This window comes from Cotesia typhae, unplaced genomic scaffold, assembly GCF_013202065.1.
Source record: "Cotesia typhae breed Kobodo isofemale line unplaced genomic scaffold, CoteBio_Ctyphae contig_50, whole genome shotgun sequence".
NCBI lineage: Eukaryota > Metazoa > Arthropoda > Insecta > Hymenoptera > Braconidae > Cotesia > Cotesia typhae.
Window position 1 is genome coordinate 502103 of NW_027423758.1, and position 27456 is coordinate 529558.

At 31.8% G+C, this 27456-nt stretch overlaps 6 protein-coding genes and 1 long non-coding RNA gene across 9 annotated transcripts in view; 3 read left to right on the forward strand and 4 right to left on the reverse strand.

The window, feature by feature from the left end:
- Positions 1 to 1125, reverse strand: part of LOC141531883 (uncharacterized) — a 75639-nt gene extending 74514 nt beyond the window's left edge. Inside the window, exons 1-2 of the long non-coding RNA XR_012479991.1 lie at positions 735 to 1125; positions 21 to 266 (exon numbers count right to left, since the gene is read on the reverse strand). This is a non-coding gene — a long non-coding RNA (uncharacterized LOC141531883). The remainder of the gene's footprint in view (positions 1 to 20; positions 267 to 734) is intronic.
- Positions 1126 to 2024: 899 nt separating this feature from the next.
- 128up (GTP-binding protein 128up) lies at positions 2025 to 4494 on the forward strand. Its single transcript, XM_074249534.1, has 7 exons — positions 2025 to 2220; positions 2305 to 2604; positions 3246 to 3485; positions 3547 to 3715; positions 3790 to 3919; positions 4006 to 4128; positions 4200 to 4494. Exons 1-7 carry the CDS (start codon positions 2179 to 2181, stop codon positions 4300 to 4302), a joined length of 1107 nt encoding a protein of 368 aa, XP_074105635.1. The 5' UTR covers positions 2025 to 2178; the 3' UTR covers positions 4303 to 4494.
- Dila (centrosomal protein dilatory) lies at positions 4228 to 6841 on the reverse strand. The gene is made up of 3 exons (XM_074249533.1): positions 6557 to 6841; positions 5513 to 6339; positions 4228 to 5383 (listed from the first exon to the last, which is right to left on the reverse strand). Exons 1-3 carry the CDS (start codon positions 6839 to 6841, stop codon positions 4492 to 4494), a joined length of 2004 nt encoding a protein of 667 aa, XP_074105634.1. The 3' UTR covers positions 4228 to 4491.
- A 1741-nt stretch (positions 6842 to 8582) lies between these two features.
- Sf3b1 (splicing factor 3B subunit 1) lies at positions 8583 to 15547 on the forward strand. Of its 2 annotated transcripts, XM_074249960.1 has the most exons (6): positions 8583 to 8799; positions 8982 to 9247; positions 9460 to 9586; positions 11101 to 11180; positions 11531 to 11701; positions 12055 to 15547. In XM_074249960.1, exons 1-6 carry the CDS (start codon positions 8772 to 8774, stop codon positions 15334 to 15336), a joined length of 3954 nt encoding a protein of 1317 aa, XP_074106061.1. In that variant the 5' UTR covers positions 8583 to 8771; the 3' UTR covers positions 15337 to 15547. The 2 variants fall into 2 exon arrangements, with proteins under 2 accessions (XP_074106061.1, XP_074106062.1); XM_074249961.1 differs by lacking the exons at positions 8583 to 8799; positions 8982 to 9247; positions 9460 to 9586 and adding an exon at positions 10396 to 10749.
- A 254-nt stretch (positions 15548 to 15801) lies between these two features.
- Positions 15802 to 22847, forward strand: LOC141531886 (uncharacterized). Of its 2 annotated transcripts, none has more exons than XM_074249963.1 (4): positions 15802 to 16116; positions 16250 to 16992; positions 17173 to 17597; positions 22490 to 22847. In XM_074249963.1, exons 1-3 carry the CDS (start codon positions 15961 to 15963, stop codon positions 17588 to 17590), a joined length of 1317 nt encoding a protein of 438 aa, XP_074106064.1. In that variant the 5' UTR covers positions 15802 to 15960; the 3' UTR covers positions 17591 to 17597; positions 22490 to 22847. The 2 variants fall into 2 exon arrangements, with proteins under 2 accessions (XP_074106064.1, XP_074106065.1); XM_074249964.1 differs by lacking the exon at positions 22490 to 22847 and adding an exon at positions 18457 to 18708.
- Hyccin (PI4KA lipid kinase complex subunit hyccin) lies at positions 17703 to 25579 on the reverse strand. Its single transcript, XM_074249962.1, has 6 exons — positions 25208 to 25579; positions 24851 to 25118; positions 24585 to 24719; positions 23393 to 23736; positions 22928 to 23319; positions 17703 to 20058 (listed from the first exon to the last, which is right to left on the reverse strand). The coding sequence occupies exons 2-6, from the start codon at positions 24998 to 25000 to the stop codon at positions 19634 to 19636; spliced, it is 1446 nt and encodes a 481-aa protein (XP_074106063.1). The 5' UTR covers positions 25001 to 25118; positions 25208 to 25579; the 3' UTR covers positions 17703 to 19633.
- Positions 20299 to 22149, reverse strand: LOC141531888 (uncharacterized). The gene has a single exon (XM_074249970.1). The coding sequence runs from the start codon at positions 21835 to 21837 to the stop codon at positions 21424 to 21426; it is 414 nt and encodes a 137-aa protein (XP_074106071.1). The 5' UTR covers positions 21838 to 22149; the 3' UTR covers positions 20299 to 21423.
- Positions 25580 to 27456: the final 1877 nt, after the last annotated feature.

The window sequence follows — 27456 nt, forward strand, 5'->3', positions numbered from 1 at the left end:
GTTAAACTAATTCCACTTACCTTCAGGATTCAGCTCGGCATTCTTGAGAGTTCTTCATGTATTCCATTTGGAGTTCTTCGTGTAATCCGTTGGGAAAATCATAATAAATTTTAATTAATGGACACTTTACTTAACACACTTTACACTCACTAGTAAGAAGTACGTAATTACTAATTTTTATCACTGACAAAATATACCGATTTTATAAAAAAAAAACTTAACACTTTTTAACTAGCACTCACTGATGTTCGTTGAATTACTTGAAACTTAAAATTAAAAAAAAAATAAAAATGTATCAATAACTTTTATAAAAAAAAAAAAGATGATACTGATCAATAAACATTTTATCAAAATAAATTTAGCAGGTATTTAATAATTTTTAGAATTTTTTTTAATAAATAAATTGACATTTGGAAATTTTAAAAAATTAAAAATCCAATTTTTTAAAAATCATTTTTTTGTTAAATAAAATTTAAAAATTCTCTAATGACTGCTAATTTTAATGAAATTAAATTTAGCTGTCACTTGACAATTTTTTAATTTTTTTTAACAAATAAATTATGGCAAAAAAAATTATCAAAAAAATAGACTTGTAGAAATTTTCATAAATTAAAAATAATTTTTTATAACAAATATTTTTGTTAAAAAAAATAAAAAAATTGTCAAGTGACAGCTAACTTTAATATCATCTAACTTTAAAGTCATATTGTTTTGGTTGAATACATTTAAAATACCTTTAAGGTTAAGATTCAGCTTCACGGCTGATTCATTTCTTCATGTATCCATTGTATGTTCTTGAGGTATCCAATTTAATCACTTCTCACCATCCAGCACATTAACCACAATCACTCACTAATAATTAACACAAAACTAAACAACATTTTTAATAAAACACTTAATATTTGACACTCAATTCACCAAAACACTCAAAACTGCACAAAGGTTGATGAAGTGACATCAGACCATCATCAAATTTCCTATAATTAATTTATTTTTATTCATAATTTTAATCAACTAGTATTATTTAATAGATAAAAACATTATTTAAACAAAAATTACGCATCACAACAATAAAAAAACACTAAAAAATCAACAAATTACGCGAAACGTTACTCAGCGCGTCCGTTCCCGGCTTTTTGTCCGGTGTGAATACAAAATGGCGTCGGAATAACTTGCATCCGGAAACTTTTCGTTTTAAAATAGAATTTCAAATAAATAAATTTAAATAACAAACAAAAAGTTTGTTTTTTTTTTCTTTTTTTTATAATTGTTACCTTTTAAAAAATTTTTTTTATTAATCTGATTATAAATAATCATAATTTGTTGTACGAGTCCAGTCTTTTGTCCGTTATGATTTAAAATTCTCAGAACTGCGCGTGACAGTTAAGCCGCCATTTTAGAATTTTATTTTATTCAAAAAATTATTTTAAAAAATTGCATTTTTAATTTGTAGAAATTTATAAAAATTAATATAAAACATAATAAATAAATTTTTTAATTTTACAAAAAAAAATAACAAAAAAAAATTGACATCTAGAAATTAAAAAAAATTAAAAACTCCTATAATATAAAATTGATGATTGAACTGAAGTTAGTTTAGTATCGATAATCTCGAAAATCTCGAAAGAATGGTTGCTGATTCCTCATTGGTTAGGATTAAAGCGCGCGCGTATGCGCGTAATTTGAATTTCTAGTAATTTTTTAAAACAAATCTTTTTGCCATAAAAATTTCTAAATTTCAATTTATTTGTTAAAAATTTTTTTTTATTATTAAACAGCTGTTAAATTATTTTATAATTTTAAAAAATTATCTAGCAAATAAATGACAAAAAAAATTTTTTTTTTTAAATGACGTAAAAATTTTTAAAAATTAAAAATGCAATTTTTTGGAAAAAATTTGCTTGTTAAAAAAAAATTAAAAAATTTTCAAGTGACAGTAAAATTAAATTTCATAAAATACTTACAAAATTAAACCACTAGATGACGCGCAGACTTCATTATTATGCTCTTTCTCTCCTTTTCAGTTTCCAATCAACCGCAAAATAACTGCGGGCACGTGTAATAAAAAATAAATAATAAAAATTATAATGTTATTATTGAGATAATTAATTGTCGAAAAAAAAATCATTGTTATAGTGAATATCAATCCTGGAAGTATAAAATAAATAAAAATCCAAGATGAGTACAATACTGGAGAAAATTGCGGCCATCGAATCGGAGGTAACCTAAACAAACTAAAATTACAATGTTACACATTAAAAATATTTTTATAAATTATTTACACTTTGTATACTTTTTTGGCAGATGAGCCGCACGCAAAAAAATAAAGCTACGTCAGGTCACTTGGCAACTCTGAAGGCCAAGCTTGCTAAACTGAGACGCGAGCTGATAACTCCAAAAGGAGGCGGCGGAGGTGCCGGAGAACAGGGCTTTGAAGTCGCTAAGACTGGAGATGCCAGGATTGGGTTTGTTGGATTTCCCAGTGTCGGGAAGTCTACTCTGCTGAGTACTTTGGCTGGTGTTTATTCCGAAGTTGCGGCTTATGAGTTCACGACACTGACAACTGTTCCTGGGTGTATTAAATACAAGGGCGCTAAAATTCAGGTAAATATTTATAATGAAAATTAATGTAGCACATATTTAATAATTTTTTTAATTTTATAACAAATAAACTATGCCAAGAAAAAGTAAGAAAAAAATGCAATTTTTTTTTTTAATATTTTTTGAAGCTAATTTGTTTGTTAAAAAAATTAAAAAATTGTCAAGTGACAGATAAATTTAATGCCATAAGTTAACCAACGTTTTTAATTGTTTTCATTTATTAAATTAGAACTAAAATAATTTTAAAAAATTCCTCTTATATCTTTTCAAGTTTTTTACAAATGAAATTTTTTTTTAATTTTTTATAAAAATTTTTAAATTTTGGCTAACTTAATTTTTAAAAATATTTTGCTGTCAAAATTGAAGTTGATTAAAAAAATTATAAAAAAAAAAACAATTAGAGCTATTTTTTAATTTTGTCATTTTTTTATGAAATTCAAAGCCTACTGATAATTTTTAATGACCTCAAACAGTCACTTGACAATTTTTTAATTTTATTTAATTAATTAATTTCAAAGAATTTTGTAAAAAAATTTTATTTTCAATTTTTTTGCCATAATTTATTTGTTAAAAAAATTTTTCTATTTAGTCAAAATAATTTTGCCTCCAAAATATTTTTTTTTTAATAAACAAAATAATTTCAGCTTTTAGATTTACCCGGTATTATTGAAGGAGCTAAAGATGGTAAAGGTCGAGGTAGACAAGTAATAGCAGTGGCACGTACTTGCAGTCTAATCTTTATCGTCCTGGACGTACTAAAACCTCTGGGACACAAGAAGCTGATTGAACACGAGTTGGAAGGTTTTGGTCTGAGACTGAATAAGCAACCACCTAACATAACATTCAGGAAGAAAGAAAAAGGAGGTGTAAACTTACAAACTATGGTACGTTTCCTTTCTTCTAAATCAATAGACCAGTTACATTAATTACTTAATTAAATTCCAGTGTACACAGTCAGAACTTGACTTAGATACAGTTAAATCAATTTTGTCTGAGTACAGAATTCATAATGCCGATATTACTTTGAGATACGACGCCAGCGCTGATGATCTCATTGATGTCATTGAAGGCAACCGTGTTTACGTACCCTGCATTTATTTACTGAATAAAATAGGTGATTATTTTTCTCTAAAAAAAAAATAATTTTTCATCAGCAATTTATTTATAATAATTATTCTGATTAATTAGATCAAATAAGTATCGAAGAACTGGATGTTATTTATAAAATTCCTCACTGTGTTCCTATTTCTGCTCATCACAAATGGAACTTTGATGATTTACTAGAAAAAATGTGGGATTATCTCCAACTTGTTAGAATGTAAGTAAAAATGTCATTCCAGAGACAAACTTTATCTTACTCTCTTAATAATATAAATAATTATTATTAATTAATATTTCTTCTAGTTACACTAAACCGAAAGGTCAGCTTCCTGATTACAATTCGCCTGTTGTGTTAAATAAAGAGCGACGAACTGTTGAAGATTTTTGCAACAAACTCCATCGATCTATTGCTAAAGAATTTAAATAGTAAGTTTTAATTCACAAAAATTTTCTAAAATTGTCGTCAAAAATTTTCAATAAAAAAAATAATTTTTCAGCGCACTGGTCTGGGGATCGTCAGTGAAACACCAGCCCCAAAAAGTCGGAAAAGATCACGTCCTAAGCGACGAAGATGTTGTACAAGTTGTAAAGAAAGTCTGAATGACAATGATAACACCCAAAAATATCAATAATAACAAAGAAATAAGTCTTGACCTATCACCATCAAGCATTGAATGTCTATACAAATTTTTTTTCACCAGCTTACTTTTAATTGTAAAAAATACTCTCCAAAAGAAAGCACAAATAAGAATAAATTTACTTATTTACAATAATAAAACTCCTTTAAAATTACAGAGTTTTCAACACATACTCCTTCCGCTGCTGATCTATCAATTTTTCCAAATAATCGCACTTATTTCTCGCCTCATCACAGTCTCTCCTTAGACTCTTAATCGCGACGTCTTTTTGCGTGACAATTAACCTAATCCTACTGTACAATTGCGCTAAATTAGAGTCTCTATTACTATTAACCCGCTCAATTTCCCTATAAAGTTCATCATTTTTATCTTCCAAGACTTTCTTCTCCTTTTCAATCTCCATCCTCGCAATTTTCTTCGCATGATCTCGTTCCTGAGTAAGTCTCTCCTCCAACTTCCTCGCTTCCTGGAGCTCAACCAAACACTTACTCAACTTACACTCAACCCTCCTCAACTCCTTCTCCAACCCGTCAACCTTATCCTCACAAACCTCCAACTTCTCCCTAACCACTCGCTCATTTTTCCTCGCTACCTCCAGCTCAGCCTCATACTTCTCCCTCAAGCTCTTTAGCTTGCTCTCCGCACTCTTCTGCAAGCTCACCTTGACCTCCCGAGTCTCCTTCTCAATCTTCGCGATCGCGAGCTCTATTTGCCTATCTCTCTCCCTGTTGCACTCGTCTCTAACCCTCGCCTCAGCCATATCAAACTTGGAACTCTGCTGCTTCTTAAAATTCTCCACCCAAATCTCCCTTTCAGCTTCTAAATCTTCCCTCATTGCCTTTCTATCCGCTTCAAACTGCCTGGTCAACTTCTCCACCTTCTCCTGGCATTGCTTAGTAACCTTCTGAACCTCAGCGTCTCTCTCAGCATCTCTTCTCTCCAATTCTTCCGCAAATTTCTTCTTTTCTAACTGCAGTTCTTCAAAGAACTTTCTTTGCTGAGCTTGGATCATCGCTTCCTGCTCATCAAACTTCTCCTGGTACCTGGAAAAATAAGAAAATTAATTTAAATAAGAATTAATTAGGGTAAAAGTGTCAATTATTGACAGAGGTCTATATTTAAAATTAATTTAATAAAAAAAATTTTTTAAACAAAATAAAATTTTAAGGTACCTCAGGCGCATAGCTTCCTTCTCTCCAGCCAAGACTTTCTCATGGCTAGCAGTCAACTCTAATCTAAGTTCCTCCAGCTGCTGATTAGCGCGTCTAATAGCTCTTAATTCAACATCTTGGAGCTCCTTCATATGCGCGCTGCGTATCTCCAGAACTTCTTTCTGATGCGCGTCAATCATGTTCCTCAATTCAGGCTCCAGGCCCTTGACAGTCGACTCTTTAATCTTATTCTTCTTCGCTTCAAGCCACCTTTCTCTGCGAACCTTCTCTCCTGCCAAACACATTTCTTTCGTCCGCTGGATTTCCACCGCGTATTTTTCCATCGCTAGCTTTGACTCCTTCTGGTGCTTTACTTCTATGTCTTTTATACTCATCGCTAAATTATTGCACTTGTCGCTCAGCTGCTTCTTTTCTTCAATCAGCTGCTCGACGAATTTTTGATGCCGGCGGATTATATTCTGGTACTTTATCTTCTGGGTTTGCAATTCAGTAGCATGCGCTTTTCTCTGGGAATCTAACTTATCACAAGCAGCTTTACGCTCATTCTTCAATTCTTCTTTCAGAAGCTTTAGTGTAGCTTCGCGGTCATCTAATTGAAGCAACGCGGTTGCTAGGTCGTTTTTGGTCTTGTCGCTTAAAGAAGCTTGGTTGGGATTTTTTATCAGAGATTGCAGCTGATAAATTTCTTCGGGGAGTTTTTCGAGTCTAGGAGAACTTTCAAAGTCTCCTACTGGACAATCTTGCTCCAATGTTCCTAAAAAAGACATTATGTCGTCGTAAGTTGAAGCAGAAGTTCCGCTGAATCCGCAATCGTCTTTATCAATCATCTGGAATTGAAAAAAAAAATTTTTACATTTAATTAATTAGAAATTTATTACTAATTTTTATATTTTATAATTTTTAAGATTTATTTTAATAATTTAGTAATTATGAAAATTTATAAAAATAATTTTAAAGCTATCAATGCTGATAAAAATTTTATTTTGACTTAGTCAGTAATAAAGTCGGTAATAAATTAAAAAAAAATTTTTTATAAATACTCACGTGGTCCATGTCAATAAAAGCAGCAGGATTCTCAGCGGGAAGAGTACCAGTTTCAACAGCGACTACTTCATGAACAAGACTCTGCTCCAGGTCGCTTATCATGCTGCATAACTGGTCCAAGGAGCAGGAATCAGTCTCAATTATATTTTGATTGCAATCTTTGATTTCTTCTTTAATTTTTTTCCCACCATTTCTTTCTCGTGCCTCCGCATGTCGGGGTGATTTTGTAAATTTTTGGCTTATCGGCGGCTTGCTTGTTACTTTCTGGTGCACGATGTTTATCATTGTGATTTTAATCAACGTAACAAGTTGCACTCTACTCTCTACTTTACTCTGATAAATAAGCTTGTTAGTGAGTAAGTGAGGTAGCTGGTGAAAGTGAACGGACAATTGTTTTTCTTTTTTCAGCTTAGAAAATAGATTGAAGACCGATGGGGTTCGCCGTTGCTAAGGTTACCGTGCCAAATAATTTATTTATTTGCTTTTAATTTTAATCGTGATGTGTCATCGGTGTTATTTTAAATTCAATATATTTTTATTTTATCGGTATTATTAATTAAATTATTATTTTATAAAATTTATAATAGTATATTACACACCGAGGGAAGTAAAGTAAGAAATGTCTCAGATCACATGTAATTGTTGGCCGAGGCGAAGCCGAGGTCAACAAACATGTGATCTGAGGCTTTCTTATTTACTTCCCGAGGAGTGTATACTATTTTTTTCCCTGACGAAGGTGTAAAGCGGAAACTTTGTTTAGCGCAGCGGGGCTAAAGTTGACGCTTTACACCCGGAGGGGAAAAAAAAAATTTTATCTAATCATTTTAACTACTAAAGTTTAAAAATTTTTAAAATACTTACTTGCTTATTTTTTGATGCAAAATATGAAAAAAATTATAAAATTCTTGAAAAAGTATCCCATATAACTTCTAAATCATTGATCGAATGTCAGAATTAATAAATTTTTCCAAAATTTATAAATCCACTGCAACAAAAAAAAATTAATAGTATATTACACCCCTTGGGAAGGAAAATAAGAGAAGTCTCAGATCACATGTAATTGTTGGCCGAGGCGAAGCCGAGGTCAACAAACATGTGATCTGAGGTTTTCTTTTTTACTTCCTAAGGGCTGTATACTATTTTTTTGTCCGACGAAGGCGGAAAGCGGCAATTTTGTTTAGCGCAGCGGGACGAAAGTTGCCACTTTCCGCCCGGAGGGCAAAAAAATTTTAATCAGCTGATTTTTCAATTTATGATACTTAAATTAAAAGACATCTGATAGTTGTTTTTTATTTTTATTAAAAGTTGTTGACACTGAAATTGACAGACATTAGAAAATCTTTTTAGATCAATTTTATAGCAATGAAATTAATATAAAAAAGTTTTAATAAAAGAATTCTACTTCTGAAAATTAAATAAAATTATTAAAAGAAAATTTTTTAATGATTCTTAAGTTAGCCGACATTTTTAATTGTTTGATTTTTTTTTAACAATTAAATTAGAACAAAAAAATATTTTTTTAAAATTGTACTTACAGTTTTTAAAGTTTTTACCAAATGACAATTTTTTTTTCTTTTATTTTATGACATAAAAAATTTATTTTGTTAAATAAAATAAAAAACTATTATGACATTAAAGTTAGCTGTCACTTGACAATTTTTTAATTTTCTTTGTACTAAAAAATTTGTTCTAAAAATTATTTTTAAAAAACCGCTTTTTTAATTTATTTAAATTTTTACAAGTCCATTTTTTTTAATAATTTATTTTTGCTATAATTTATTTGTTAAAGAAAATTAAAACAATTATGAAGTGACAGCTAAATTTAATGTCATAAAACTGCTCCAACTTTGTCATCAGAAAATACGTTACAAAAAAGAGACGAAAACACTAGCGCCATCTGCAGCGCCAAAACTTGTCACTCTCTACTAACCCAATAGCCAATAAAATCAAACCCGCCATTTTCTCTCTCCCACTACTGGAAATTAGTGAAATTAAACGAAGCTAAACGTTTTAATGCCATTTGCATTTGTGCATCTGCGTCAGAAAAATTAACAATGGACATTTAGTTACAAGTCAATAAGTTTAACAATAATAAGTGGGAAAAAAAACAAGTAATTAAATTTCACTTTAATCGCCGAATATTTTGGCTGTAATTACACTCGAATAAATTCGTGAATTGACACTGTAATTGGTTAAGCCAGACAACAGCTCTACGATGGACTCCATTCCACGTACTCACGAAGGTAATTCAATTTATTTATTTATTCAATAATTAAAAACTCTATTTTTGTGAATTAAATAATTGAAGAATATTTTTTTCAATTGTTTTACTCCAAAAATTGCTGAAAAAAAATTCAAAAACAAACTGAGTATTAAAACGACTAACATTGAGGTTAAGTTAATTAATTATTTAAAAATTTTTCAGACATCGAGGCTCAGATCCGGGAGATTCAGTCCAAGAAAAAAGAAATCCAGACTGCGGTGACTGAAAAAGAACAGGTCGGATTGGGAAAAACGGGATTTTATGACCAAGATATCTACGATGGAACCAACAACAAATTTGAAGGCTACGTTACATCTATTGCGACTAACGATGAAGCCGACGATGATGATTATGAGCCCAGCACATTCAGCTCTAACAAAAGGGCTGGATACAATCCACCAGCTGCTTTGCTTAATGATATTGCTCAGGTATTTATAAAATTTAAGTTAGTCGATGAAACTAAAATTAGCCGACAGCAATTTTTTTTTTTTTTTTTTTTTTTTTAAATTGAATTAGCAATAAAAAAGAATTTTTTTTTTTATTTCATAAATTTGAACAAAAATATATTTATTAAAAATTGCACTTAAAGTTTTACTTTATTATTTATGTTACTAATTTTCAATTAATTTTTTTTTTTTAGAGTGACAGAGATTATGATCCATTCGCCGATCGCAAAGTACCAAAAATAGCGGATCGTGAAGATGAATATCGCCAGAAACGTCGCCACATGATCATTTCGCCAGATCGAGTTGATCCTTTTGCTGATGGTTTGTACATTTTTATATTATTCGCAAAACTTTATTATTATTTTCTAAAGGTAAAAAAGCTCGTTGATTAAAGTTTAAACTTTCAATTATTTCGCTAATTTATCTTACGCTTTTTTTAAAGTTTTTTTCTAAGTCAAAGTTTTAATTATTCAATTATCAATTGTAAGTGGTGAGTAATATGAATTTTAGAAATATTTATTTTTTTTGTTTCTAAAATTTTTAACAATAGTTACATTTAATTAATTATTTAAAATTTATATTTATTTCATAATATTTATGAGTAATTTTTTAATTTCATTTTTGATAAATTTTACAAACAAAAATTTTTTTATTCAAGTTTTTTGGACCACAGAATTAAAAAATTACTATTCATTTTAAATTAATTGTCCAAGATATTTCTGCTCCAGAAAAAATATTTTTTTAAGCTCCTAAAATTAAAAAAAAAAAAAAAAAAAAAAAAAAAAAAAAAAAAGATTCGATAAAACAAATAAATATTTCAATTAAAAAAAATAAAAATTTAAAAAGTTCATAATTTACATCACCACTACAATAATATTATCTAAGTATGAATGTACGAAGAATGACTGTGAGTTTGTTATTAAATGAAAACCATACTAATGTATGAATTTTTTTTCAATCTTAGTGACGATCAACACATTTGGAATCATCCACTTTCCCAGGAAACTTTGTCGAAGGTTAACATAAACCGGCAATTGAGTCGTAGTTATACTTAACCAAAGCTTGTAATCAAACTTTCCTTTCTTGCATATAAAAATATTTATTAAAAAAATCAGAAACGAATTCCTAAAATCTCTTAAAAAATTTTTATTAATTTTTTTTAATATTTAAAAAAAAATTTTTTTTTTAATATTTTCTTTTTTTTCAATAATTTTTTTTTTTACATTTTATTTTATTTTATTTATTTTTTTTTTTAAATATTTTTTATCCTAAAAAAAATCCAACCAAGACAAAAAAGTTTTATAAATTTGCAAGCTTTGGTTCAACCGTTAAATTTATTCAGTTGAGTTTTCTTAGTATGAGTGGTTTTGAATGCAAATATTATTAATAACGAGAATGAGTTAATTTTTAGATGGCTAAAAGTTTATAACGATGTGGAAGACATTTGAGCAGGCGAGTGTTCCCCTATGGCCATAAACATTCACGTACGTATTTAATAATGTCCCTGGGCTACTGACAAAACTCTTAATAATTATTTTAACTGTTATTTAATAATCAATTGTTATTTTAATCTTCAGACTAAAGAGTTTAATTTATTTAATAACTTTAAATGATTTGCGAGAGTGAATTCAGTAGCTTCAATACCATTTATCGGACATTGAAACACCATAAAAGTTTAAACTGGACTAGGAAGTCATTTTATTAATAACAATTTTATTAATTTTTTTTTCTTAATATTATTTTATTATATTATTATAATATATATTTATGATTATTATTATTTAATTAATCATACTAATTGTTACGCTTGCGTGACGTTTGATTCCTGGTTACAGGTGGTAAAACTCCAGATGCTGGTTCACGTACTTACACCGAGATTATGAAAGAGCAGATGGTCAGAGGTGAAGAATCAGAGGTAAAATTTATATTCTTATTTAATAATTAAAGACATCAATTAATAATTTGCGGAATTATACGCACTTAGGAAATTTTTTCAATAAATTTTTCTTGGTAAAAAATTATTTATTGCATAAAAATTTGAAAAATAAAATTTTAAAATAATAAAAAAAAATGTTAAAATAAATTTTTGGTTTGAAAGCTTTTGAAAAAAAATATCCAATGGTTAAAAAAAATTATAAATGTCATTTTTATGGATTTAAATATTGAGACCCGTGAAACTAAATAATTATTTCTGTTGATTTTTTTTTTTTTTTTTGAGTATTTAAAATAATTAATGAGTTTTTTTTTTTTTTATTATGATTTCAGATACGTAAAAAAATAATAGAAAAAGCTAAAGATGGAACACTCAAAGCTACTAATGGTGAACCCAAACCAGCTCCTAAGAAACGTGGCCGTTGGGATCAAACTGATGACATGCCGGCGGCCAAAAAAGCTGCTGGTACTGCAGCAACACCTAATTCCTGGGATAACACTGACGTAAGAATTTTTTTATTTTTTATTTTTTGAAATTTTAAGTTAAAGACCTACTTCTAAATCTTTCCACTGTTAACATACTAAAAAATTATCTATACATTATTTGATAAAAAAAAAATATAAAAAGTTATAAGCATTTAGAAGGCCAAAAAAAAATCAGCAATAATTTTTTTCGTATCAAAAATAATCCCCAGGTCAGAAACTGGGTTGTCTTTTTATTAAGTCGTTGTTTTAAAAAGGCTTTTTACTTAATTAAATATTTTATTAATTGACTTTGAGCTTGCTTACATAAATAAATAAATAAATTAATTATTAAATTATATAAATTTGATAATACAAATAATACTAAATTACAGGTAACACCAGCAGCAATAAGATGGGACGAAACCCCAGGCCACGGAAAAGGCGGTGAAACCCCCGGCGCAACCCCAGGAGTCAGTACCAGAATGTGGGACTCAACTCCGAGCCACGCAACTCCCGGAGCAGTAACTCCCGGCCGTGAGACTCCCTCCCACGACAAAGTGATCTCCAGCCGCCGAAACCGTTGGGACGAGACCCCAAAAACAGAGCGCGAGACCCCCGGCCACAACAGCGGCTGGGCCGAGACTCCGCGAACAGACCAAGTAGCCGGCGATCTAATCCAAGAAACCCCAACACCTTCAGCCTCCAAGCGCCGCAGCCGTTGGGACGAGACGCCCTCCAACCAAACTCCGGGCTCAATGACACCCCAGACCCCAGCGACGCCTCTAACAACTCCGCACCAAACCTCAATAATGACCCCAAGCGCGGTCACCCCCACCGGGCCCAAAGCAATGGGCCTCGCCACCCCCACACCCGGTCACCTAATGTCTCTGACCCCCGAGCAGCTTCAAGCTTACCGCTGGGAGCGTGAAATCGACGAAAGAAACCGTCCGCTCTCCGACGACGAGCTGGACTCACTCTTTCCTCCAGGTTACAAGATTCTCCAGCCTCCAGCTGGGTATGTTCCCATCAGAACTCCCGCGAGGAAGCTTACCGCGACTCCCACGCCCATGGCTGGAACTCCTCAAGGCTTCTTCATCCAAACAGAAGACAAGAGCGCTAAGTACGTCGACAACCAGCCTAAAGGCAATCTTCCTTTCATGAAGCCCGAGGACGCTCAGTACTTCGACAAGCTCCTGGTTGACGTCGACGAGGAGTCTCTGAGCCCCGAGGAACAGAAAGAGCGTAAAATAATGAAGCTTTTATTGAAAATTAAAAATGGAACTCCTCCGATGAGGAAAGCTGCGTTGAGACAAATCACCGACAAAGCCCGAGAGTTCGGAGCAGGTCCTTTATTCAACCAGATCCTGCCGCTCTTGATGTCTCCAACCCTAGAAGACCAGGAGCGCCATCTCCTAGTAAAAGTCATCGACCGCATTCTCTACAAACTAGACGACCTGGTGCGTCCTTACGTCCACAAAATTCTAGTAGTGATAGAGCCTCTGCTAATTGACGAGGACTACTATGCCAGAGTTGAAGGCCGAGAGATAATCTCCAACCTCGCTAAAGCCGCAGGATTGGCCACGATGATCTCGACCATGCGGCCTGACATTGACAACATAGATGAGTACGTAAGAAACACAACAGCCAGAGCCTTCGCGGTGGTAGCTTCAGCCCTGGGAATCCCTTCACTGCTCCCGTTCTTAAAAGCCGTCTGCAGGAGCAAGAAATCCTGGCAAGCCAGACACACTGGTATTAAAATCGTCCAGCAGATCGCTATCTTAATGGGGTGTGCAATTCTTCCTCACTTGAAGAGCTTGGTGGAGATCATAGAGCACGGCTTGGTCGACGAGCAGCAGAAGGTGAGGACGATTACTGCTTTAGCGATCGCTGCGCTGGCCGAAGCTGCTACGCCGTACGGTATCGAGAGCTTTGACTCGGTGCTGAAGCCCTTGTGGAAGGGTATTAGGACCCACAGAGGAAAAGGGTTGGCTGCTTTTTTGAAGGCTATTGGGTACTTGATCCCTCTGATGGACGCCGAGTACGCTAATTACTATACCAGGGAAGTAATGTTGATTTTAATCAGAGAGTTCCAGTCCCCGGATGAAGAAATGAAGAAGATTGTTCTGAAAGTAGTCAAGCAGTGCTGCGGAACGGACGGAGTTGAAGCTCAATATATAAAAGACGAAATTCTCCCGCACTTTTTCAAGCACTTCTGGAACCACCGCATGGCGCTGGACAGACGGAATTACCGACAGTTGGTAGACACCACTGTGGAGATAGCAAACAAAGTCGGGGCTTCTGAGATAATAAATAGAGTCGTTGACGATCTTAAAGACGAGAATGAACAGTATCGGAAAATGGTGATGGAGACCATAGAGAAGATAATGGGGAACTTGGGCGCTGCTGATGTGGACTCGAGGTTAGAGGAACAGCTGATAGATGGCATTCTGTACGCGTTCCAGGAACAGACTACAGAGGACGTGGTGATGCTCAACGGCTTTGGAACCATTGTTAACACCCTGGGTAAGCGGGTCAAGCCTTACCTGCCGCAGATCTGTGGAACGATTTTGTGGAGGTTGAATAATAAATCAGCAAAGGTGAGACAGCAAGCCGCGGATTTGATCTCGAGGATCGCGGTGGTGATGAAGACTTGTCAGGAGGAGAAGCTGATGGGTCACTTGGGGGTCGTGCTGTACGAGTACCTCGGTGAGGAGTACCCGGAGGTTCTGGGTAGCATTTTAGGCGCGCTTAAGGCTATTGTCAATGTCATTGGAATGACGAAGATGACGCCGCCGATTAAGGACTTGTTGCCGAGGCTGACGCCTATTTTGAAGAACCGGCACGAGAAGGTTCAGGAGAATTGCATTGACTTGGTGGGAAGGATAGCTGACCGCGGGCCGGAGTATGTGTCTGCTAGGGAGTGGATGCGCATTTGCTTCGAGCTTCTGGAGCTGCTGAAGGCTCACAAAAAAGCAATCCGCCGGGCGACTGTCAATACTTTTGGGTACATTGCTAAAGCAATTGGTCCGCACGATGTTCTCGCGACTCTGCTTAATAATTTAAAGGTCCAGGAGCGCCAGAACAGAGTTTGCACCACGGTTGCCATTGCTATTGTCGCAGAAACTTGCAGCCCGTTCACGGTTCTTCCAGCGCTGATGAACGAGTACCGGGTTCCGGAACTAAACGTCCAGAACGGAGTGCTCAAGTCGCTCTCGTTCTTGTTCGAGTACATTGGGGAGATGGGCAAGGATTACATCTACGCGGTGAGTCCGCTTTTGGAGGACGCGCTGATGGACCGCGATCTGGTGCATCGACAGACTGCTTGCGCTGCTATCAAGCACATGGCGCTTGGAGTTTATGGCTTTGGCTGCGAAGATGCTTTGATTCACTTGTTGAACCACGTTTGGCCGAATGTCTTTGAAACTTCGCCGCACTTGGTGCAAGCTTTCATGGATGCTGTTGATGGACTCAGGGTCGCTTTGGGGCCTATCAAGATTCTCCAGTACACTCTTCAGGGGCTCTTTCATCCAGCTAGAAAGGTCAGGGATGTTTATTGGAAGATTTATAACTCGCTTTACATTGGCGGACAAGACGCACTCGTTGCCGGCTATCCAAGGATTATGAACGATCCTAAAAATCAATATATTCGATATGAGCTTGATTATGTCTTGTAAATTAAAAAAGAAAAATTTGAGAATTTTTGGTTTGTAGAGTTTAAAAATTAGGATTAAGTTTCGGTTTATTATAGGCTGTAAAATTTATTATTTTTTCAAGCTTTTAGACAAGACATTAGTTATTATATTAATACAATTTATTATTGTAATTGATTTATGTTAGCTTATATTTTTAATTTATGATAAATAAACTAATCATACTTGAAAATTATTGTGGCTTTTTTTAATAATTTAAAATTATACGATTATTAGTATTAATTTAATTTTTTATTATTTAAAATTAATTCATTATTATTATTGTTCTCTAAGCTATTGTAAATAATTGAATAAACTATTCAGTTATTAAAAAAAATTCAAAAATAAATAAACATTTTAAATTTTCGCGCCATAATTGTAACAACAGATGTCGCTCTAGTAAATTCTAAAAATTCATTCAAAAACAATGCTGACATTTTGTGGTTATGTATTATTTCAAATCCAACGGTCACAATAAACGCTCCAGTATAAATTTCAATAAAAATAGTGATTAAACAATTTTAAAAGTCAAAAAAAAAAGACTAATTATAAAAAAAATAATAAAACAGCAATTTGTGATAGTGAAAATAAAAAAATCAGCTGATTAAAATGGATTTTTCACCGGAATCTGTTTATTCTTTGCTAACTGAGCTCGGGTTCCCAGTTACCATGGAGGATCTTAAAAATCCAACTGAATCATTTATGATTAAATTTCTCACGGAGTTTTGCCAACGATTTCACATTGATGCTCACACACTGACTCAGGTAATTTTTTATTTTTACAAAATATGAAAAAAAAATTTTTTAGTTGTAAAAAATTTAAAAAATTCTGAGTTAAATTTTTAATTAATATTTTTTAGTTCTAACTTTAACAAAATATTATATTAATTAATTTTAGCTGACATTCGAGCAAGTAGAGGTTCTAAAAGTCACCGGAGAGCAAAATGCATCTCACGTGACAGCGCTATTGAACCTAAGCGAAGTGATCAGCATCATCGGTGAGAAAATATTTGTCAAAGATTTTTCTGTGACAGACATCACAGCACCTGGAGCGAAGCGCACCCGGAAAATAATAAAGTTCCTCGCGAATTTCGCTTTGTATGCCGAGGGTGCGTCCATCAAGATGCAAGAAGAGACGGACAAAATATTCACACAGGCTCAGGAGATTGAAAACACCAAGAAGAAGTCGGATGAGTTGAAAGAAAAAATGAACAAAAAGGCCGCAGACATGGCTACCATGATGGCTCAGATTGAGGCAAACAACGAAAAGTCTGAAGAAATTAAAACCAGGATGAAAAGGCGGCAGGAGAAAATAGAAATGACTCGGAAACATAATGAGGATCTTCTAAAGACTAGCAGTAAGTGGAGAGAGATTTATGCTAACAAGTGCAGTGAGGTCAGCAAACTGGAGTCTATTTCTCAGCAGCTAAAGGCTAAGATTGTTGATGATCCTAGCAAGGGAAGACTTCAGTTGCAGGAGTTGCAGAAAGAGCAGGTGGATAAAGAAGAAAAGAAAGCTGCCACTGAAGAAGCTATTCAGCAAAAGAAACCTGTGATTCAACACTTTGAAAAATTGCTTAATTTTATTCAACAATCGCATAGTAAACTTCCGGATACTTTTAAATGGCAGAAACGTGTTATGTAATTATTTATTATTATTATTATTATTATTATTATTATTATTATTATTATTGTTATTGTTATTATTATTAAAATTCAGATAAAATTAGTAGCGATATTAATAATAATAATAATTATTAATTTAAATTATTTTTTTTTTAACTAAAAAATAATTTTAATTAACTCAATTTTTAATTCTAGGGAAGAATCAAAACGTTTTGAAGTTCTGGATCGTCAACTGCAAGAATTAAAAGAAGCAGTGAGCAATGAAGAAAAATTATCTCACGAAGATGATGAAGCTTTGCTGCAGGAAGAAGTCAAAAAATATGAAACCGAGCACGAGAACAATCTCGTCAAATTGCGTGGTGTCCAAACCAAGTTAACTTCGGAGAAGAAAGTCCTCGAAGAAAAAATAGACGAGCTCAGGACCAAGCAGCTGGATTTCTTGTCGGAGTTGGATAAAACGCGAGGGAAGATTGCTGAGAGCAATTGCAAAACAAAGGAGTTTTTGAAGCAGTGTAAGGAGTTGTACAATGAAGAAATTAGGAACTTAGTTAATGAACGAAAGGAGTATCTTGAGCAGTTGAGCTCGAAGGCTAATGCAGTTCCTGAGATTTAATTTAAGAGTAAATAATTTTTTTATTTTTATATTTAAATAATAAGAGGTAAATAATTTCAGATTAATTTTTTTTTTATCCAGTATTATATTTTTTAGGATATATTGCTTGTTATTTTTGTTATACATTATCATTTTTTTTTTTTTTTTTTTTTTTTTTTTTCATCAAGTTAGTTTAAAATAATACTGGGTGATCGCGTTTATTTGAATTGTGATAGTTATACAGTTTAAATAATAAATAAAAATAATTATGATGGTCACAAACGGACTGAAGTTAAGTATTGAAAATAATTATTAAATTAAAAATTATCAGAATTGAAAAAAAAATTATTTTTTAATGGAAAAATTAATTGGAGTAATTTTCAATAATGTGACCTTCATAATCCAGTGGAATGATTAAAAACATATTAAATTACTGTGCATAAATAAAATTATTTAAATAATAATTAAGTACAATAATTTTCATATTAACGAACACTCAGAAGATGTTTAATTTATTAAGTAGATAATTATGCAGTAATTAAAATAAAAGATTTTTTTGTATTTCACAAAACTAGCCGAATATTTAGTTGTAAAAATAAATAAATTTTGGCATCTCTAATTAAAATTTAGCATAATTATAAATTTTTAAACCGTAGCAAGAAAATAAAAAAGCTACGGATTAAAAATTTAATTTAATAATTACAATTAATTACTAAGCTAATATGAAGAAAAATATATATGTATATATATTAGTGAAATAATCGCGTATTTACATTCTCATAAATATATATAATATATATTTATATATAATATAGAACAAGAGTCAACAATTTTTTTAAACTAGAGCACAATATTATTACTTTTTTTCTCTTTGTTTTTTTTTACAGTGATAAACTATAGGAGAAAAATATAAAACATCGAGAAATATGAAACAAATAAAACATATTGATTATATACATCTATTGTATTCGTATCGAGAGAATTTATATCAATAATTCTTTCATTAGTAAGCTTTCAAACAATGGCATAAGTATGATACTTTGCACTTCCGCCAGATTTATTATCTTTTTTTTTGTTTTGATATTTTTAAGCTCGAGTAGGAAAAATATATCAATAATAAAAATTATTTAATTAAAGAGTGATTATGGTTATAGTTACTGATATTTTTTCTATTGAAATATTTTTTTTCTGATGATAAATTCAAGTTGATTTTTTGTGATATTTTAAATCATAAAAATATGTGTCTTGGACACCATCTACGCTAGATCGGATGGCAGTGATAATAGACTGATACTAAAAAAAAAAGTGTAAATTTTTATTAATACAGATGCCGTAAATGTGTTTAAAATTTATTAGCAGACATTTTAGAATTTTTATCATTTTTTTTTTTATTGAAAAAATTTTTTTAAAAAATCCACTTGTAGAAAATTTAAAAAAAAATTTTTTTAATTGTAATTTAATTGATAAAATAAATTTTTTAATGTCTGGTTATTTAAGTATCATCTGAAATTTAAGTTAGCTTACTTGGAAATTTTTTAATAAAATTATTATAAAAAAAATTCGACTTGTGAAAATTAAAAAAAAAAAATTTTTTTAAGAAATTTTTTTTTTTTCTACAATTGTTCAGTACTTAAATAATTAATTTTTTTTTCTAGTCATAAAAAATTGAATAATTTTTTTAAAGCAATTTTTGAATAAATTAAAAAATAACAAAATTTACTAGAGTTTAAATAAATTAAAAATCTAAAAAAACATTTTTACGGCATCTGTACTCCAATATAATAATAATATACACTAATTAATAAAAATAAACTACATATTAATTTAAGTAATAAATATTAGGCACCAGGGATGCATTGATTAAACTTAAAAAACCTAAATTACAGACTTTAAATAGATTATTGCCATCATAAACTTCTTATTCTTCATCATAATCATTATAATCATCATTAACAACACCTACAATAGTCAACAACCAACAACAACACATTAATTACGTAAAACAAATGTAATTGTTCCCGTCAGAGCCTCAGAGATCTTAAACTAAAAATAGATGAACAGAGACTAAACCGAGCTGACTTGGACAGAAGAATTAAGGTCAGGGTCGAGGACTCTCATGCTAGCCACCGCACTTTCCAGCTCCAGGTCCGCGGTGTCGTTCAATCCAGCTTCAGTGAAGCTCGAGTTCCCGTCGCTGATTATCGAGTCGTTTTTCTTCTTGACACTCCCGTTAGCTTCTTCGTCGATCCGGCTTTTGGAGTCTTTAATCTGTCCTGATTTCTTCTCTTTCTCCACCATCCCATTCTTCGCTCTGCTGTCCTTTTCTCGGGGCTTTTTCGTCAAACTGAAGTTTGTGATCTTCGAGCTCTTGTCCTTACCCTGGCGGAGCGAACCAATTCGAGTTGGCTCCGTTGAATCCTGCTCTTCTGATATTGATACTAAATTTTTGTCAGCTGTCCCGTCTTCTTTCGCCACGATTGGGATATCATCTACAAATAAATGTTTTATTATTGTTATTAAAATTATTATTTATTTTTTTTTATTTTTGGCAGATTGTCTGGTGATTAAAAAATTAAAGCTGCTAGAAATAGAAATTTTTTTTAATATTTTTGGACACCAGAGTAAAAAAGATTTATATAATTAAATATTTAATTTTAGGGGATTAATATATAATTATTATATTAAATATATTTATTTATTTATGATATAAATAAATTTCGGCGCTCGTGTGTCGACATACACTCAAAAAAAATAAAAAAAAAAATTTTTGAAAAAAAATTAAATTTTTTTTTCTAAAATTTCTTGAAAAATTAATCTCTTTGATTGAAAAAATAAAGATTTTTGAGAAAAAAAAATTTTTTTCATTGAAAAAATGAACAAAAATTGAAAAATTGCTCATAATGGTGATTTTTGCAAAATCAAAGAATTTGAAGCTTCGGGGCACTATGAAAAAAAAATCGCAGCTCTTTCAATTTTTCAGGGATTTTAGGGGACACTTGGAGGTTGAAAAATTACCGACGATATCCTTTGTTCATCCATTTTATCCAAAGTTATATCAAGTTATCCAAATATCCTTAATTATGCGAATTTTTGTCGTTTTTTCAGTTAAAGTTTTCAATTCAAAAAAAATTTTTTTGACAAAAGCTATTCACGGCATCTTATAGAGAATATTATGTAGTTTTCAAAACTGTCCTTCGATTTCCTATACGATCATTATTTCCAGAGTTATTGATTGTCAAAGTGAAAAAGTTATTTTTTGCTTTGACTGACGATAACTCCGCGGCAAATCATCGTACAGGCTTCTTTTTGATTACGTCAAATTGAAGAGCATTAAATTTTCTAAAAAAGCATTTCAGCGAAACAATGGAAAAAAATTTTTTGAAGCCCGTAGAATTTTTTTAAGACAAGAAATAATTTGGAAAATTTTTTTTTTGTAGTTTTCTTAGAATTTCTCCAGACCCGAACATGATAAAAAATTTTCATGGTCATATCTAAAAACTAGACACTTGTTCACAAATCACAGTAGTCACCTAGTGACTGCAAGATTGCTATTATAAAATTATATATAATCTTTTCTAATCGGGCGATTGCGTGATATTCTTAATTTTAGACCTCATGAACCTGAAACTCACTAGCGTGCTAATAATTACCATCAATATACCGTGTAATTAAACTAGCATGCACAATTAATAAATTAATAAATATACATCGATATAAATATTAAAAAAAAAATATATAGATATACAGAAGTGCTTGATAATTAATTACTCCACAAAATTAACGCTGTGACAAAATGAACGTGTAAGCGTTGATTATAAATTTGTTGATGTGGTGTGCTAATTGATAGCGAGAGTTTAAATATGATGAACCCTCGGAAATGACAACAACTGGTACCGTGAGTGACTTGATAGTGCGCCAGCAGTGACATTGCCTGGCTTGCCTCGTTCAATGGCTCTGAGTCCATTGATATAAAGTCCCTCCGCGGAAGCAACAATCGCTTCGCCAAGAGCCTGCTCCTCCAGCACGCGATAGAGCCTTGCTCCAGCGCTGAGCCGGCTCTCGTTTCCTGGAGAGTCGCTGCGCTCTCTGCGAGGCCTGCGGATCACGTCGTCCTGGGACACGACCTTGCGATCGCGAGATTTCTTCGGAGAAGTTCGGCTCGGCGATCCGCTCGCCTGGCTGGCCAGGCTCTCTCGCCTGGAGTTGTCCACTGAAGAGCCTCCGCTGCGGATCTGCAGCACCTCGTCCTCATCCAGCGACTGGTGCATGTGCTTTCTCAGCCAGGCGCGACGCTTGCCGGAACTCGGGGATGGTCGCGGTAATTTTTCTTTCTCGTCTATGCTCTTTACTTCATCTTCGAATAAATTTGCATCCAGGTCGTCTAATTTGTCCGGTGATTTTTATATTTTTTTTTAGTTTAAAAGTTTCATAATTTTTATGGTAAAAATAAATCTTAAAATTATGGTTCAATCTAGAGCTAAATCTAAATCTAAAGTGCTGGTTATATATTAGCGGTATAATTACCAGGTGATAATTAATCAAAGAGAAAATATTTGCGGTAGGCAATTTTTAATTATCAAAATTTTATTTTATTCATTTCAATGACTTCAATTAATAATTTGAGAAATGATACGCACTTAGGGAATTTTTTCAATAAATTTTTCTTGGTAAAAAATTATTTATTGCATGAAAATTTGAAAAATAAAATTTTAAAATAATAAAAAAAAAAAATGTTAAAATAAATTTTTGGTTTGAAAGCTTTTGAAAAAAAATATCCAATGGTTAAAAAAAATTATAAATGTCATTTTTATGGATTTAAATATTGAGACCCGTGAAACTAAATAATTATTTTTGTTGATTTTTTTTTTTTTTTTTGAGTATTTAAAATAATGAGTTTTTTTTTTTTTATTATGATTTCAGATACGTAAAAAAATAATAGAAAAAGCTAAAGATGGAACACTCACTGACGTAAGAATTTTTTTTTTTTTTATTTTTTGAAATTTTAAGTTAAAGACCTACTTCTAAATCTTTCCACTGTTAACATACTAAAAAATTATCTATACATTATTTGATAAAAAAAAAATATAAAAAGTTATAAGCATTTAGAAGGCCAAAAAAAAATCAGCAATAATTTTTTTTGTATCAAAAATAATCCCCAGGTCAGAAACTGGGTTGTCTTTTTATTAAGTCGTTGTTTTAAAAAGGCTATTTACTTAATTAAATATTTTATTAATTGACTTTGAGCTTGCTTAAATAAATAAATTAATCAATTAATTAATTTTTTTTAGTTATTCTGCCGCTAATATTTTCTCTTCAAAAATAATTTCTAGAAGAATAAAAAATAAAAAATAAAATTACCTGGCAATTTTTTCGTACGGAAAGATGCATTAGTTATCATAGACTTAGATATCGTGGGAGTTGTCGTAGCCGGTGACAAGGCGACACTAATTCCCAGCGAAGCATCACCCAGCAATCCAGAGGGTCCAGAACTGCTTGAGTTGCGTATTGCGTTTGTCACGAGCATCACATCAGCATACCCATCATAGCACACGCGGTTGTGAATGTCATCCACGGCTTGACATCCGACGTACCAGCAGTCGTTGTACATCGCGAAGTAAATTCCGTGGAGGAACTCCAGAAGAAATTGATTTGTGACAGGAATACGAGGTAACAGCCTAGGAACGAAACTGGATTCGTTGTACGAAGCACGCTGATGGTGGCCTGGCTTCGGGAATCCTTGAGTTACAAGTCTATAATTAAAACAATAAAAATATTAATTAATATTAGTTAACATCATCTAATTAAATCATTTAATTAACGCACTTGGTAGCAACTTTGCACAATTGTTCCAGCGCAGACTTCTGGATGTAGCTCAGCTGCTGATTGTAAATAAACAGAAGCGCCGTCATAACTTTCAGCCGGTTCTGAGCGTTGAGAGTCTCAATTTGCGGGAGAGGTCCCCACCTGACGAGCTTGGAGTTGCACTCCTCAAAATGCCTGACCGCGCTCTCGGTCAGCGAGGCGTGGGTCAGGCTCGAGGGCTCGTGGTAGATCGACAGCATCGCCAGCGAGGGCAGCCGAAATGACACGGTCTTTGAATCTCCAGTCTCGCTCACCACTTCTAGGTTGTAAAGTCCTATCAGCAGCGTCTCCACCGATCGGCAATTCTATTTTTTTTTTTTTTTTTTTTTTTTTTTTTTTTTTTTTTATAAAAATAAATTATTTCTTGTCCGAGTAGTCATTTGTAAGGACGAATTTAATTACTGTTATATTTATTCAAGATGACGTGATCTCATATTTTTTTTTTTTTTTTAGTATACTAGCACTTTAATCTTTGCAGTTTGCTAGTCATATAAATTATGTAATATCGTGAATAATAAAATTGGTAATTTATTATATTTGTGTCATCATAATATTTATTTTTAAGCTTATCGTTTGTGATATGTTTTATTTTTATCAATTTATTGAATTAAGAATTTTTTTTTAATGATTTAAAAAAAATTTTGTAATCATTTTTTTATTAAATTTTTTTTAATTGATAATTTTAACAAATTTTAAAGATTAAAAAAATTGGTTTAGTTCATTTCAATAAAATTTAATTATCTTTATTATTAAGAGAATAAGAAAAATTTTGGATCCAGGATAGTCATACTAAAGAAATGATCTTGTATCTTGTCAACTATTGACATTTTCAAAAATTTAAGCTCATCCCGACATTATACTCATCGAGAGCTTTCATTTGAGTACCCACATCAATTTTTCATATATTTGATATATTTATATATATTATATATATAAAATATATCAAAAATGTCATGTGGGTACTTAAATGAAAGCTCTTGATGAGTATAATGTCGGGATGAGCTTAAATTTTTGAAAATGTTAATATTTAATAAAATACAGTGCAATTTTATTTAAAAATTAATTAAATAAAATTTAATTATCAAAAAATAGATTTTTAAAAATTAAAATAATTTAACTAAGGATTTTTTACTACAAAAAAAAAATATTTTACCTTAATATCACCATGTGCAAGAGCATTAAGATAAATAAAAATAAGTGTAGGAACAAATTGCAATGTAAATCGTTGTAATTGAACTTCTCTCGATCGATAGAAGTTGAACAATTGATTACAAACAGGATCAATCAGCTGAAAAATAAAATAAAATTACAGCTGCTTAATAAAAAGAAACGGGCTGTGGTCATGAATGAATCATCAGCCTCAAACTTAAACCATCGACAATTTATCTTAACATCCGGTAGTTAAATAAAAATAATCACCTCTGAGTACTTGTTTCGCTCCTCAAGAAGCACGTACAGAGCCCTTACTATTTCGTTGTCCTGAGACAATGTGTTTGCAAAGGTAGGCAGCTCGGCTGGTGATACATCAGCGTAGTCAGCTAGCCACTCATTGATAAGACTTTCTGTCATCTTGATTCCGTTTAACCTATCTTATTAAATATCACTTTAAATATATCAATTTTGAATTTTTTTTTTAGAATATCATCCAGGATAATATCATGATACTTTGACAGATGATCGGACCAACCTGGATTCAGTAATGAGTGTAATTAATTGCAAAATAATTATTTAGTGAATAAAAATAATTTTTTTTGATTTAATAAATTAATTACTTACTTTTTAATTGGCTGCTAGCAAACTGTCTCCATAATTCTGTCACTGGTGATATAAATTAATAAAATATCAGAAAATTTACTTGACACTCGCCTCTCACCTCGAGTCTTGCTCTAGCCTAGCTCTACACACTCAATACACTCTTTCGCTTCCTCGTTTCTCTCCGCTCCCGACTTCTACTTGGCCTATTGACTAATGAACAGTAATGAACAAAGTTTACACTCTGTTCTGACTGAACTTCACGGAGGCTAGATATAAGGAGGACGATCGTAATGTATTACAAGCGTCCGAAAATTGGAGGACAGATCTTTCACCACTAGAGTGCGCAAGTGTCTCTAATGTCAGGTTTTTAAATAAATGACGCGGAATGCAATGTACAATCACATTTATCAAAAGAAAACATTAAAATTTCATTTTTAGTTGCGAATTGGGATAATAATAATAGTAATAGTAATAATAATAATAATAATAATAATAATAATAATAATAATAATAATAATAATAATAAAGTATTCAAATAGTTTAGGTAATTTTATTCTTAATTAATAAGCGTATATATGTTGAAAGTAGAATATTACTGAAGAGTTTAATAAGTTAAGCTAGTTTAGAAATTTTACGATGTTTCTTGGCCATCATCTTTCGTTCGTTAAGAGTTCGGTTGATAAGATTAGCTAAAAATTACCTCTCATAATTACAAAATTATTCAATATTTTAGCCGTAAGCTCCTTTTTGTGTTCATCACATCCTAGGATGGGGAGGCATTTAGCTTTTGCTATTTTCTCTAGCACTTGGTGCATAGTATTTATTTTAACAGTTTTAGTACCAACTACGGTTAAAACTATTTGTTCCAATTTTTAATTAGTCTGAATAAATTTTCACTGGGAAAAATTAATCCACCATTGCTCATTAATTATATGACCCGATCACGTTCAGAGGAATTCGCAGAGCGTAATGTTTCAATACATTCACAGCAAGAAGTCATTCGCTGAAATTTTCTCGCAACATATCCAGCAATATAAGCAACTATACCATCACTGGTGGAAACAACATCATAATCATGATGGTAATGCTGGTCATCACGAAAACTATTACTTCCTTCCCAATCATTTTCACTTTGTAAAAAGTTTTCATTTGAATCAATATTAATTTTATTTTGATTATGATGATTAATGTTGTTTTCAGTAGAAGAATCGTCAACCTCAGTTAAATTTTCGAACGGATAATGATTATCGTGATACAAATCATCATCGTCCTCTATATCATCCTCACTATCTTCGTCTAATAAACTTTCGAATGGTTTTCTAATAAATGACGGTATAGTATCATCATTATCGTCATCACTATCTTCGTCTAACAAGCTTTCAAAGGGTTTTTAGCCACAGAGGTATTTGGATGAGAAAATGTATTATTATTATCATCACTAGACGAATAATTATTACTAGAAATACCATTTTCAACAATAGCGTCAATTTCATTCAGCCAATTTTTTTAATGCATTAGCTGTAGCCAGAGAATCTTTGGACTGCATTAAAGATTGTAGTAATTCACCAGCTGTGACATTGGACCCTTTCGGCGGCGTGACTAATGAATATGAACACAATAATCGAAAAACTTGCCCGAAAAGGATTGTATCCGGATGATCGTTGCAACGACAAACACTCCGCATTATACCGAAGAACTTCTATAAATTAAATAAGATTCAAATATTAAAAAAAAAAAGAATATTTACTATAACAATTTTTAATTATTCATTTGATAAAAATCCAACGATTAATACATACTTCTAATTGATCTTGATTAAGCCGCGATGTCATCAAGTACTCAAAATTACATTCTTTTGCAAAAATTCACTTAGCTCTAAAGTAGCCTGTAACGTAATTTTTAATCCAGTAAGAGTACTAGGAGTAATTGCGAAAAAAATTTATCATCAACTTCATTTTCATTTTTGATTTTTGTTTTTGCCTTTCTTCTTCTTTTTATAAAGTTCTCTTTCTTCATTAGCTTTGGCTTCCCAAATCTTCAGATAATCAATAAAATCACTTATTACCTAGCAAAAATAAATAGCATTACTTATTTATCCTCTATCTTATGGTAGTAGAAATTACTCTAGAAAAATGCATGTTTCAGAAAATAGGATACATAGTCCAAGAGAATATCAGCTATGATAAAGATTAGGAACTTCCGCAACTAATAAACTCAAATTCATTGAATTTGACTATCATTTGAAGTTTCGTTTAATAAGTTTCATATTG